Below are 13,960 nucleotides of genomic sequence, written 5' to 3'. Positions count from 1 at the left end.
CTTGCTGAGTTGTAGAGGCTAGCCTCAAATTTACCATCCTCCTGTCTTGGCCTTCAGAACTGCTAGCATTACAGACTTGTGTCATTTTACTCTCCTCTCTCATGGAAAAACCCTCAAAACCCTTTTGGAGAAACAGATTCATGCAAACTGGATGTTTTACTTCAAATTCATGATCACAAAATTCAAATAGCTTCTCAGAAGAGATCTCACTTCTCTTCAAAGTGTCTCATGTTTTCCCCTCTCTTTTCAAACCTTCTCCATTCTCTCCCTCACCTCCTAGCTAATGACTGTGCCTTGAATTTCACCAAAAAATAGGAGTGATCATGAAAGATATCCTTCCTAGACCCCCTCCTAATTTACAAACCAGATTGTATACACGCCCATCATCACTGTCTTAATACAATGTAGAAATGTCCCTGCCTCTACCAATGGCATTCTTTCTGCTTGTACTTAAAATTCCATACCTTCTTGCCACCACAAGGACTTTGCTACTATAGTGGTCTTTTTGCTGTCTCCTACATCATCAATATTTTCCTCTCCACTGAATCATTACCATTAGAAAACATTTTCTACAATACATCTCATATAAAATATAAAAAATCAAAATCCTAAAAGAAAAAAAAAAAGTCCACCCTCACCTCACATTCTTCTACAGTTGTATTTTTCTGCTGCTCTTCTTGGTACAATTTCTGAAATATCTTTTTCCATCTCCAACTCAAGTCTTCAGCTACTCCAACCTGGCCCTACTTCAATGACCTGCATTTTGTAAGGTCACTGTTGGTCCCTATGGTGTTAATTTTCCTTGGCTTCTGAACTATCACACTCTCCTGGTTTTCCTTTTCCTCATTCATTCTCTGTTTAGAGACCTGACTTGTCTATATTTAGAAGGTTCTCAGGGTTTAGTCCTTGTCCTTTTCTTGATATATTTTCTTTGGTGATCTTACCTATTCTTAATGCTGTAGATGCAAATGGGCCCCAACTTCCTATGCTTCAACATGTCATTTTTTGACTTTACAATGCCATGAATAGAACTGTCAATAGAAACACGTTTCTAATTTTGATCTTTTCCCTGGGCAGCAAAACACAATGTAATAGTATTGCTGGGCCATGGCAGCTAAAATAGTCACCTGGTAAGAAGGGGGGACACTAGTAGTGTACTTTGTTGCTGTGTTAAGATGTTTGATAGGTTAAATATATTGAATACATTTTTTACTTATATTCAATTTACAATATGTTTATAAGGCTCTACCTCCATCATATGTCAAGGATCATCTGCATTACTTATGTTGATAATGCTCTAATTTTCATCTGTAGGAAAAAGCTCCCCCATACTCCAGCTGTCCATTTGATATCTCTAGTTGAATAACAAGACTTTCTTGTGAATATGTTTTTTGCAGTAGAGGGGATCTAACCCAGGCCTTGCAGATTAGCATTCTACTAGTGACTTACATCTTCAGCCCCCTCTTCTTCTCTTTTGATTCCTCCATTCACATAATTTGTTTTTAACATCTAATTAAAGGCAAAGGTTAACTTGATTTAGGATGAGGACTTAATTTACTAATAGTGAAGTAAACCCACTTAAAGTAGTTACACAAAATAAGGAAACTTTGAAGAGAATTTTGGGTGGCTGACATAGGTTTGGCGTTTTTGAACAGTCGTCTTAATCATTTATGAAATATATTAGTGTTCATCTTTCTCTCTTTTGCGACCCTTGAAATGCCTGATCTAGTGATAACCCCCGCCCCCCAAGCGCAAACACTCAGTTTGAGGGGGTCATTTGCATGCTAAGAATAAATGGGGGCTGGAGATGTGGCTCCAGCGGTAGCGCGCTAGCCTGGCAAGCGCGGGGCGCTGGGTTCGAGCCTCAGCACCACATAAAATAAAATAAAGATGTTGTGTCCACCCAAAACTGAAAAATAAATATTAAAAAATATTCTCTCTCTCTGTCTCTCCCCCCTCTCTCTTAAAAAAAAAAGAATAAATGGTACATAAAACAGTAAATAGAGGCAGAAACAGAGGCTGAATAAAAGGGAATCTAGACCTACCTCAAGTATTTGAGGTTGTGTAGCAGCTCATTTTCTGGGCTTGGTTATCCGATGGGGCGCCCCATGTCAAGCAAGAATGAAGACTAGTTTTGTACCTTTGTTCCTTTGGCTTTGGACCAACCAAAGCCAACCGGTAACAACATCCAACCAAATTATGCTGACAAATCTTAACAGTGTTTCAGATGCACAATTTCAGCAATCGAACAGGAAGTGTGTAGCGTGGAGCAGCTGATATCCATCTTAAAAAGTTGCCTTTGGTTCGCATTCGGGAAACAAGACTAACCTTATTTTTTTTAACGAGTGAGTTCGTTTTAATTTTTAAAATTCGCTTGCTAGAACACAAGGAACTTCAATTTTTTCTTCATTTTATTTTTAGGTAGAACACCCGAAGCTGCTTCTGGAAATTCCCCTACGGGACTTTCGGAGTCATTTAGGGCACTCATCAATCTAGACCCATATTTTAGCAGTTTCTACCTTCTCCACCTGCTCCAATTTCCAATTTCCTAAATCTTCAAACCTCTCCCCTTGAATTAGTCCAATCAAACTTTCCCTTCTTGAACCTCCACCTTACGGTTCGCATCGGGACGCCCCTATGAGAATCACGTGACCAAACTTGTCCTTAACAGCGCTCCGTAATTCTGCTATTCCACCGCTCTTCCTTGCCTCCTGTTAGCCTAGCCCCGCCTCATTCTCGCTACTCCCCGCCACCTGCGAAGTGCCTGCGCTTGCGCATCTCCAATTCAGGCGCTTTCCCTTTCCCGGCGACCAATCCACTTCCTGCCTCCGGTCCTTGGAACACTCCTCCCTTCTGCTGGGGCCCTGGCTGGAGGTGCAGGTATCGGCTGTCCTACCTACTGCCTGATTGAAAAATTCGCTTCGAGTAGACGATCTGAACTAACTCTTAAGGGAATAACACCTTTTTGAGACCTTGATCCAGATATTCTAAACTAGGGCTAAGTGGAGGACCTCCACAAGCCGGAGAATGAATGATCTGGGATGTTTTCTATCCGGCCATAACGCAGACAGCTTCTTCCTTTCCACTTCCCTGCGCCCCGCCCCCACTCGCAGCCCGGCCGCGCTGGTGAGTGGCGGGCGGGAGGGCCGGCGGGCGGAGGGAGGAGGGGGAGCGGAGGGAAGGCGGGCCCTCGGCTGCGAGATAGGTGGGGGGAGGGGAGGGGAGAGCCTGAGTGCTGGAGTTGGTGCTGGGAAACCCGGGGCTAATGTTGACAACAGGCTCGAGGTGAGTCCCGGGGAACCTCCTTCCTCTCCGCTCCAACGATCGGGAGGGAGCGGGGCTAAGGGACACTGGCCTGGACTCCTACTTCCTGAGGGACCCAAGAGGCGACTCGGCACCCCAGCTCTCCGGGGGCGGCGAGCAGTAGAGGCACCGCGGGTCCGGCGTCGCCCTCCTCAGACCTCTTTCCCCGAGGTTCTCATCAACGCGGGAGCCCCGCGGCCCGGGCAGGCATGAGGGGCGATGGAGGAGGTGCCTGTCCCTCACGCCTGGGCCGGGCCTCGGGGCTGGAGGCGGGGAGCTTGCTGTGGCGGGGCGAAGGTGTTTGGGGGCGTGGAGTAGAGCGAGGGGGAGGTTGGGGAAAGCTCTCTGGGAGTAGCGAGGGAAGCGAAGGCGAGGACGTGGGGAGGGTGCGTGTGGGAGGCTGTGGAGTAGCGAGACCTGCCGGGGGAGTCTGCGGTGGTGAGGGAGTGTGGGGCGCGAAGCTTGGGTCGGGGCGAGGATGGCACGCGAAGGTGACTGGATCTCGGTAGGAAGGGGAGTTGTGGCGGGGAAGCGCGTTAGGTGTAGTAAGCCAGAGCGGGGATCCGTGGAAGAGGCGTGTGGAGGGGAAGGGACTTGGGGTGTACTTGGGGCTGGTGGCCATGAGCTGCTTCGTTGACTTCCTTTTAATCGCAGGCTGGTTGATTCCTCGCCTCGCCTTCACTCCAGGGCTCCAGTTCTCTCTGGCTAGTATTGTGGGACTAAGGAAATGATCTCAGGGTGTTGGGTCTCCAGGTTGGCAGAGTCCCCTGCCAGTTTTAGGGGTACGCGGGACCTTTGGAGGTTTATAGTGACCGGACCTTCAACTATTATTCTTAAAGAACCTGTACAAGTGATGCATCCATCCAAGTAAAACTGTTACTCTTCTCATAGTTTTTAGGTGTTCATAAAAATTGGACGAATCATCAGGAAAACCGTTTTTGAACTCTGGTGAAATTCTAAAGATTTTTAATGTCACTTAATGTATTAGGACTTTTTTTTTTTTTTTTTAAAGAATAAAATCAAAGATTGGGAGATACCACCTCTGTGCTCTTCTGCCCTTAGAACACTTTGAATAACACAGAATTAAAAGGTAAAACAGTATTTTCTCACTAAAGTATTTTCAGAGCAGTCTGGTTGTTATTTCATACATAGTCCATATGGTACTTTACAAAGGAATATCTTTAAAAGGGAAACACCACTTTTCTCTGCCCTCTCTCTCCCAGTACACTCCATTGGTATCTGTTTTATCAGTAAAGTAGTTTTACTTTCTTTTGGAAGTTCAGGGTATATTTAGAAAACCAAATAAAATATACAGCCAGTGCCAGGGCACTATTTTGGGAGCTAGGAAGGTGGTTTTGAAGTGTGGTTTCCTTAGGGCTGTGTGAATATAGTTGTATTCAGTAAAATAATTTGTGAGAGCAGATCATTAATCATTTTGATTGAAAGATCACTAATTTTTATCTTGATTTTTAAGATAGAATCTATCTAAAGTTCTAGTTTTTAATGAGAAAAACTTTTGGAAACACTTGATGAAATATTTAGCTGCTAAGTAGAGCTTGAATTTATTAAAATAAGTTTTAGAATTTTTAAAAATATAAGTTAATGCCCAGTTTAATTTTTTTAAGTTAGCATAATGCAAATGTGTAATGATCTGAATCATTTAAAAAAAAATCTTACGGGCAGCCAATATAATGGTAAAGAGCATTGGTCTGCCACTAAATCAGTTGTGTATTCTTGGGCAGATCTCACTGCTGCTGCCGCCTCAATATAAAAATTAAGAATTGGAGTAATAAAATCCAGTAGTCATAAGTTGAAAAAGTTTCTCATCTTTTGATGGACTTTCCATGACCTGTGTGAAAGAGAATTGAAAAATGGCCTCTTCATGCTAGCTGCTATACTAGAAATTTAATAACTTTTTAAGGTAAATAGCATTATCTCCATTTTATTGATGAATAATTGGAATTATTAGAAAAGTTGCCCAATTTCTATAGTTAGCAGTTTTCAGAGTTGAGATTCAAATTTAAAGTCTTGACTTTAAAGTGCATGCATGCTATTTTCAGAAGTTGCATTGCTGCCTGTACATAAACCTTTAGATTTTTTTTTTTTAATGTTGTTTAGTTGTCAGTGGATTTTTATTTATTTATATATGGTGCTGAGAATAGAGCCCAGTGCCTCACACGTGCTAGGCAAGTGCTCTAGCACTGAGCCACAACCCCAGCCCAAACCTTTAGATTTTTGTCATATTTTGTTCACTGAAATTTAGTTCCAAGTGTACTTTGGAAGTATGTTTTTAATATAAGAATGACGTAATTCAAAGGAGATGCCTGTACCAAGATTTAAGGGTCTTACAGAGAATCTGTTCTATCATTCTAGAGCAGGATATATCTTAATTTGTGAATGACTTCTAGAACTTGTAGGTATTTAGAACTTATTAAATAAATGAATATTGTAGAGTGACAAAAATTTGTGACTCCATGGAGCTAATAAATGATTCTTTAAGAACTTGCCAGGTATCAAGGGAATTTCTTAATGTTTTAGAATAATTTCTGATTTAATTTTATCTCTTTAAATTAAGCATAAGTTATGAATTCGAATGCCATTTTTTAAAATTGAGAATTGTAGTTTCTTATAACCCCAGAATGTCACTTGTTGATGTTTCACATCAGAAAATACAAATTCTAGCCAGGCATGGTTGTACACACTTGTAATCCCTGAGACTCTGGAGGCTGAAGCAGGAGGATCCTAAGTTCGGTGAGGCCTTGGTAATTTAGACCCAGTCTCAAAAAAGGCAGGTAGAGTGCTGATGTAGTAGAGGACCCCTAGGTTCAGTCACCAGTACTGTAAAAACAAAACAACAACAATAAAACACAACCAAATTCTATGTAAACATTATTCTGTTTTGTTTTTTGGACATAATCACTGTTATCCCTAAATAAAATTGTGTTATGACCTTAGACGTTATGTATATACTTTATACTTGTTTGGAGTCGGCCAGGAAGTTGAAAACATGTGAAATAACAGCCTAATCACTATCAAGGACTCTTCCTATGTTTAAGATTCATAATTCTATGATTTGTCATAGTCAGCATCTATGATCAAGTCTTCCATCTCACAATTTGGTACTCTCAGTGTTCTTAACTTTGGTTAAGAGTATGGGTTCAGATTCCAGCTCTGTCACCAGCTGTGAAGGCCTTGGTCAAGTTACTTGGTCAAGTCTCAGTTTACTAATTTATAAGATAGGGAAAACAATAGCCATCTCATAAAGATTTTAGTATTAATTGAGGAAATATATATAAAATGTTTAATATGATACCAATGAGTAGCTGTTAGTATTAAATTGTTTGAAAGTGCTTTTTTTTAGGGTATGATATTTTCACATTAAAGATGGGTATTTAATTGAAGATGTGTGAGAAAGGATAATTACCCTTCCATTAGTAAATGCTAGTGTTGTCTTGACCATAAATAATAGTTACATGTTTTATTTTAGGTAGTGATTGTTTAAACAGGAGTAACAGCTGTTATTTGTTCTGAATTCTACCAGTGGGGTTAATACGAGCTTTTGGGTCATGTCAAAATAATCATAGAACATGGGAATGCAGGAGAATAAGAAAGTAAAGGAGGAAAAAGAGAAGACTGAGAGAAGGTGCAGACTGTGGCCACTAAACTACTGTGTCTTACAAAAGTTACTTCTGCTGGCCTATGTTGTCTTCGATAAGACTTTTTTTGTTGTTGGCAGAAGTAAATCCTCTTTATAAAATATTTATTACTGCAAATCTTATTGCTATAGTTTAAAGCCCGCATTTGAAATTATTTAAGAATGCTGTGTATATACTTTGGCAGAAATATTATTTTCTTGTATAAAATCTTCAGGTTATTTAAGAATTAAAACATGAATACTGTCCATAAAATAAATCATATTAGAAAACTAAATCTGAGTAGGTAAATATTTTTAGAAATGAAAAATCCTGAATTTTGCTGGGAATTTTTTTTTTTTTTTTAGTGGTACTGGGGATTGAACCCAGGGCCTTGTGCATGCAAGGCAAACACTCTACCGATTGAGCTTTGTCCCTAGCCCCAGGAAATAGTTTTTTTTTTTTTTTTTTGTTCCAGTGTTTGTTCTTTCCAGTATTGAGCCTATATTTGTACACTAGTCCTGTCCATCATGCTAGAAATATTCTATATCTGCACTGTCCTATGTTGTAGTCACCGATTGTGTGAAATTGAGCATTTGGAATATGGCTGGTGACTGTCTGAAGTTCAAGTTTTATTTAATTTTAACTAATTTACACTTAAGTAGCCACATGTGGCCAGTTCAGTGATTTTCAGCTAGTTGTGATTTTGCCCTCAGGGACATTTAATACCTGTATTCACAATTAATTGAGACACTGTTTTGGAGTGGATAATGGTTGAATCTGGGTAATTGGTACAGGGAAGTTCTTTTATACTGTGCTGTCACTTTTATGTTTGAATTTTTCTCTAATTAAAAAGTGTTAAAAATAATTGGAAATAGGCAGAACTAATAATGATAGACTGTGAAATAAGACCAGTGTGTTTATTATCACAGAAATACTAGTCATTTTGCATGCTTTTATTAAATCTCACAATTACCAACCTTCATTAATATGTTTTGTTTAAAAATAGCATCACATCACTAAATAAAATTCATTGTATTTGTAGTACTCACTTTCTTCTACTGTTACAGATTGTCCTGGGTCACATAATGCCAGCTGAGCGTAAAAAATCAGCAAGTATGGAAGAAAAAGAATCTTTATTAAACAACAAGGAAAAAGACTGCAGTGAAAGACGGCCAGTGTGCAGCAAGGAGAAACCAAAAGACGATCTCAAGATCACTGCCAAGAAGGAGGTCAGTAAGGTCCCTGAAGACAAAAAGAAGAAACTGGAAGAAGATAAGAAAAAAAAGGAAGATAAGGAACGCAAGAAAAAAGAGGAGGAAAAGGTAAAGGCAGAGGAAGAATTGAAGAAAAAAGAGGAAGAAGAAAAAAAGAGACATGAAGAGGAAGAGAGAAAAAAGCAAGAAGAGCAGGCAAAACGTCAGCAAGAAGAAGAAGCTGCTCAATTGAAGTAAGAAAATTTAATAATTGATATGATGGAATGGGAAGATTGGATTATTTTGGAGAAAAATGATTATTTGAAATAAAACTGACTAGGTGCACCTCTTTGAGGTTTATGAGTATCTTAACTTGTTCTCTTAGTTCCACCCTTGGTTAAGGAGGTCCTTTAATTATTTAGTTTAAGTAATAGCAGTCATCTTTAATAGTTTACGAGGTCTGTGGTAATCTGGATTTTTTTTTTTTTAACTTTCTTTTCATAGTATGATAATACTCTTATTATCAGCTACCCTTTTTGCCAAAGTTTTTTTAGTATCTCTTTTTCATGAAGTTTAGGTGTGGTAGGCAGTAGTAGTGACCACATTTTGCAGTATTTGCAACCCTGAGAGTTAAATGCTTATTATTTTAATTTTCTTTTTAAAAATAATAAATTCATGTTCTTTTTTGCGGGGTGGGGGTACCAGGGATTGAACTCAGGGGCACTAGACCACTGAGCCAAATTCCTAGCCCTCATATTCAGTTTTACAATAACATTTTCTCCCTTTCTTATTAAAAGACTTTAAAAACAAAACACTACTTTTTATTGGGGAAATTTCAAATATTTGGAAGCAGAATGTCATAATGAACCAGCTTCTCTATCTACCCAGCATCAACAATTGCCCAATTTTCCTCATGGAATAATTTTAAGTATCATATTATTTTACTTGTAAAGAATTCTTTATAAAAAAAAGAATTATCTAATTCAAATACATAACGATTATACATTATTAAGATGTACTTACATTGCTAAGCTTTTGTTTGGCTAGGAACTTTCCAAAAAATACTCAAATGTTCACGTTCCCAGTGGTGAACACATCCTCTATGTTAACATATTAGAGCTTTTTGGTGGAAAAATCATAAAATTATAGAATAAGTCGGGAATGATTATCTAAAAAAGATGAGATAAAATTTTTTTGTAAATTTATGTATCATATATTTTTAAAGGGAATATTATGCTCCAAACATTCTTGATTTTATTAATTTGTTTTTATGTGGTGCTGAGGATTGAACCCAGTGCCTCACACATACTAGACAAAGTGCTCTACTACTGAACTACAACCCCAGCCCTATAGATTTATATTTTAAAGTTATATATTCTAATATCACAGACTCTTTTTTAAATATATTTATTCTTAAGTTTTAGGTGGACACAATATCTTTATTTTACATTTATGTGGTGCTGAGGATTGAACCTGGTGTCTTGTGCATGCTAGGAGAGCACTCTACCACTGAGCCACAACCCCAGCCCTCACAGACTCTTTTTTTTTTTTTAAATTTATTTATTTATTTATTTATTTTTTAGGTGTGGATGGACACAACTCAATGCCTTTATTTTTATGTGGTGCTGTGGTGCTGAGGATCGAACCCAGGTCCTGCCTGTGTTAGGCGAGCGCTCTGTTGCTGAGCCACAATCCCAGCCCCCTCACAGACTCTTAAAGTCAGATTATTATTCTCCTCTCAACCCTGCTCAGATTACTTTATTACATCTGCAATCTAAGCTGGTTTCATCTCTTCAGTGGAAAAATGGATGTATCTTAAGTTTTTAGGATAAGTTGAGTTTATTCACTTTCTATTAAAGGACTTTTAACTGATAGTTTTTGTTCCTTTCCACATTTTTTAAATTATGCTTGAATTTTTAGCAAGTGCTTTCTTGAAAGTTTCATTAATGCTTAGTATGGAAAAAAGTATCTAGTATTTCAAATCAGTTTTTTGTGCTGGAGTAAAGCACTTGCCCTAGCTTTTGAGAGACTCCGGATTCAATTGTTAGTACCTCAAAAAAGAAAAAAAAATTTTTTTTCTCACAAAACATTTTAAGTAAATTTTCTTAAAATGCTTAATTCCTCCCCCCCCCCCATATTGGGGGTCAAACACAGGGCCTCATGCATTCCAGGCAAGCACTCTTGTCACTAAACTACTTGACTAGCCCTATAATGATTATTTGTTGAAATATTTTTTGTGGATGGTTTTTTTCTGTATTTACCCCAAGCCTTTGCTTGCTTTACATTTTACATCCTTCATGAGCATATTTTATTTTCATATGGGCAGAATGATTTTTAATTTTGTTTTTGTTGTTTTTTTGCAGTGCTGGGGATTGAACCCAGGATCTTGCGCACATTAGTAAGCACTCCACCATAATCCCACCACAACCCACATTTTTAAATTTTGATCTAGTTGTTTTCAATCCTTTGCTCTACTTACATGCAGTATTAATCAGCATATTGAGCTCTCATTGTGTTAAGTCATTAATAAAATGTCTTAAAAAGTAATGAAAAGTCAATTTGTTTTTTGTTCCCCTTGGATTCTGATACACACATGATTATTTTTACATTGGCGTTTATTCTTATGGGATTTAACAAGGATCCTTTGAAATATATATTTACTTATGTTTTTGCTTTTTACATAGAGAAAAAGAAGAATCCCTTCAGCTTCATCAGGAGGCTTGGGAACGGCATCAATTAAGAAAGGAACTCCGTAGCAAAAACCAAAATGCTCCAGACAACCGACCAGAGGAAAATTTCTTCAGCCGCCTAGACTCGAGTTTGAAGAAAAATACTGCTTTTGTCAAGAAACTAAAAACTATTACAGAACAACAGAGAGACTCCTTGTCCCATGATTTTAATGGCCTAAATTTAAGCAAATACATTGCAGAAGCTGTAGCTTCCATTGTGGAAGCCAAACTAAAAATCTCTGATGTGAACTGTGCTGTGCACCTGTGTTCTCTATTTCACCAGCGTTATGCCGACTTTGCCCCCTCACTTCTTCAGGTCTGGAAAAAACACTTTGAAGCAAGGAAAGAGGAGAAAACACCTAACATTACCAAGCTGAGAACTGATTTGCGTTTCATAGCAGAACTGACGATTGTTGGGATTTTCACTGACAAGGAAGGTCTTTCCTTAATCTATGAACAGCTAAAAAATATTATTAATGCTGATCGAGAATCCCACACTCATGTTTCTGTGGTGATTAGTTTCTGTCGCCATTGTGGAGATGATATTGCTGGACTCGTACCAAGGAGAGTAAAGAGTGCTGCAGAGAAGTTTAGTTTGAGTTTTCCTCCTAGTGAGATAATTAGTCCAGAGAAACAACAGCCTTTCCAGAATCTTTTAAAAGAGTACTTTACGTCTTTGACCAAACACCTGAAAAGGGACCACAGGGAGCTCCAGAATACTGAGAGACAAAACAGGTGATTTTCAAATGTTTCTCAGAATTGAGAATTTATTTTGGAGCTCATACTTAAAAATGTTTAAAGTCTTCATGCTACTGAAAGAACTTATGGAAAAGGGCTCCTTACAGGTGATTTTTTAACATTCCAGGAAAATTTCCAAGTATAACAGTCTAAATACTCATGTTTAAATCGAAAATAGATTTTGTTTCTGATTTTAAAAGAAATCTGGCACGTAGATGGTAATTTTTGCTTTGTGGATGTTTTATTCCTGCAATTTTAAAGTTTCCTTAATATTGAGTAAATTTTCTTTTTCTGTCACTTTACTTCCCTGTTACTATTTTTTTTATGATTTGATGTTTTCTCTCTATAACTGGTTTGCTTTCATTGTTTTATACTTAAAGTTGATAATGTCACTGCTGCTATTTGCTCTTTTTAAGAAATGAGTCACTCATTAGCAGTGGTATTTCAGAACAGAATTTTGAGAAATAGTGCATAAAATTACCTGTGAGAAATTTTCTTTGCAACTATAAAATGCTTTTATAGAAGGCTTCTTGGGGCGCATTCATTTGAAATTCTAAAGGAATAGTGTGCTGTGGCTGTGGTAAATTGATGAAGAGACCTGACTGGGGCTAACTTTGATTTATACAAGATATTATAGACTCAGTTGAAAATGCAAGGAGGAGTCACCAAGCTAGAGGTTGATGTAGTTTATGGACATTGAATCAACTTTTATGAAGGAGGGGTGAGTGGTTACAGAAAGGAGGTAACAGCAATATATTTTTGCCGAATATAACTAGTTAAATTTCATGGTTGAGAACCTGGAATTACTATTTATCAGAAATTAGTATCGGGGGAGAGGAGTACCTTTCTGTTCCCAAAAGCATGCAGTGGAGAATAGGACTGTCAGTAATTACCACTAGAAGATGATTGACTTAGCCAGAAGAGAACACAGTAACTATATGCCAGTAGAGGTATAGTTATGATAGGGTCATGTAGATGCAGAAATTATGTGGTTAAAGCTGGTGGCCAAATGTCAATGAGAATTTAAGATAACAATGTCGTTATCAATGATTCTTTAAAAAAAAAAAAAAAGGTCATCTGTGTGGTAATAGATGCTTATAGTTCTGGCTGCTCGGGGCTGAGAGGTTCACTTGAACCCATCAGTTTGAGGACTGCCTGGGCAATGTAGCAAGACCTTCTTCGGCACGGTGTCGCATACCTGTCATCCCAGTGGCTTGGGAGGCTGAAGCAGGAGGATCGTGAGTTCAAAGCCAGCCTCAGCAAAAAGCAAGGCAATAAGCAACTAAGTGAGACCCTGTCTTTAAATAAAATACGAAATAGGGCTGGGATGTCGCTCAGTGGCTGAGTGCCCCTGAGTTCAATTCCCAGTATCCCCCACCAAAAAAAGAATTTCTATTCTTGACTTGTATTTTGGAATTTTAATAGTTCTCACATATTTAAAGTTTCTTAATTGTGAGTTCCATAATTTGTCATCTTCATAGTCTTTTCCCATACTTTTAATTTAATTTATTTATTTAAAAAATGTTTTTAATATTTATTTTTTAGGTGTAGATGGACACAACACAATACCTTTATTTTTATGAGGTGCTGAGGATCGAACCCGGGCCCTGTCCTTGCTAGGCACAATCCCAGCCCTTTTCCCATACTTTTTAAAAAAAATGTTTATTTTTTAATTTTAGGTGGACACAATGTTTTTAGTTTACTTTATCTGGTGCTGAGGATTGAACCCAGTGCCTCATGCACTGGCGAGCACTCTACCTCTGAGCCATAACCCTAGCCTCCTTTCCCATACTCTCTATTTAATATATTCACAACTCTTTACTTTGTCAGTATGCTAATAAGTAATTAGTTTTATTGGCTACTTTCAGGGTGTTTGTATATTTATTTTTGGTCTCACAGAATCTTACAGAAAGTCTACAGTGATTTAATCTAGTCACCTCTCCAATTCAGAAATATACTTTACAGATTCATAATGGATCTTATCTAACATTGTTATTCCTCTTAATACCTCCCAAAGGAGCTCAGTGTTCTCTGAACTATTCCAGTGTTGAACACATGTATTTGTTTTGAATTCTTTGTTATATCAAGCTGAAATTGAACTCCCCATAAAATGATTCATTTTAATTTAGGTTTCTTTTTCTTTTTTCTTCCTGGTACAAGTAGAATAAAGCTACTTAAAGTGGGAGTCATGAACTTTTTTACTTGTTCACAATGAATTAAGTATAAGATACTGAGTAAATATTTAGAAGTATTAAAATAATTTTCTATTGCCATGATATTCTTTCTGTATTTTATGAAAATATCTATAATGATTGGGGGAAAATCAGTCCTTTACCACAGATGTTTGAGAAGCACTCGTGTG

At 37.9% G+C, this 13,960-nt stretch overlaps 1 protein-coding gene across 3 annotated transcripts in view; it reads left to right on the top strand.

The window, feature by feature from the left end:
• Positions 1 to 3,206: 3,206 nt before the first annotated feature.
• Upf2 (UPF2 regulator of nonsense mediated mRNA decay) overlaps positions 3,207 to 13,960 on the top strand; it is a 111,228-nt gene continuing 100,474 nt past the window's right edge. For 2 of the 3 annotated variants that reach the window (XM_076831783.1, XM_076831786.1), the window contains exons 1-3: positions 3,207 to 3,285; positions 8,006 to 8,385; positions 10,816 to 11,595. In XM_076831783.1, the coding sequence (XP_076687898.1) occupies positions 8,024 to 8,385; positions 10,816 to 11,595 (1,142 nt within the window). In that variant the 5' untranslated portion in view covers positions 3,207 to 3,285; positions 8,006 to 8,023. Of the gene's footprint in view, positions 3,286 to 4,313; positions 4,394 to 8,005; positions 8,386 to 10,815; positions 11,596 to 13,960 lie in introns of those variants that run through there. The other variant, XM_076831784.1, reaches the window with a different exon arrangement.

The sequence above is a fragment of the Callospermophilus lateralis genome, chromosome 13 (genome assembly GCF_048772815.1).
Source record: "Callospermophilus lateralis isolate mCalLat2 chromosome 13, mCalLat2.hap1, whole genome shotgun sequence".
In the NCBI taxonomy this organism is placed as follows: Eukaryota; Metazoa; Chordata; class Mammalia; order Rodentia; family Sciuridae; genus Callospermophilus; species Callospermophilus lateralis.
This window is presented reverse-complemented; position numbering and strand designations above follow the sequence as displayed.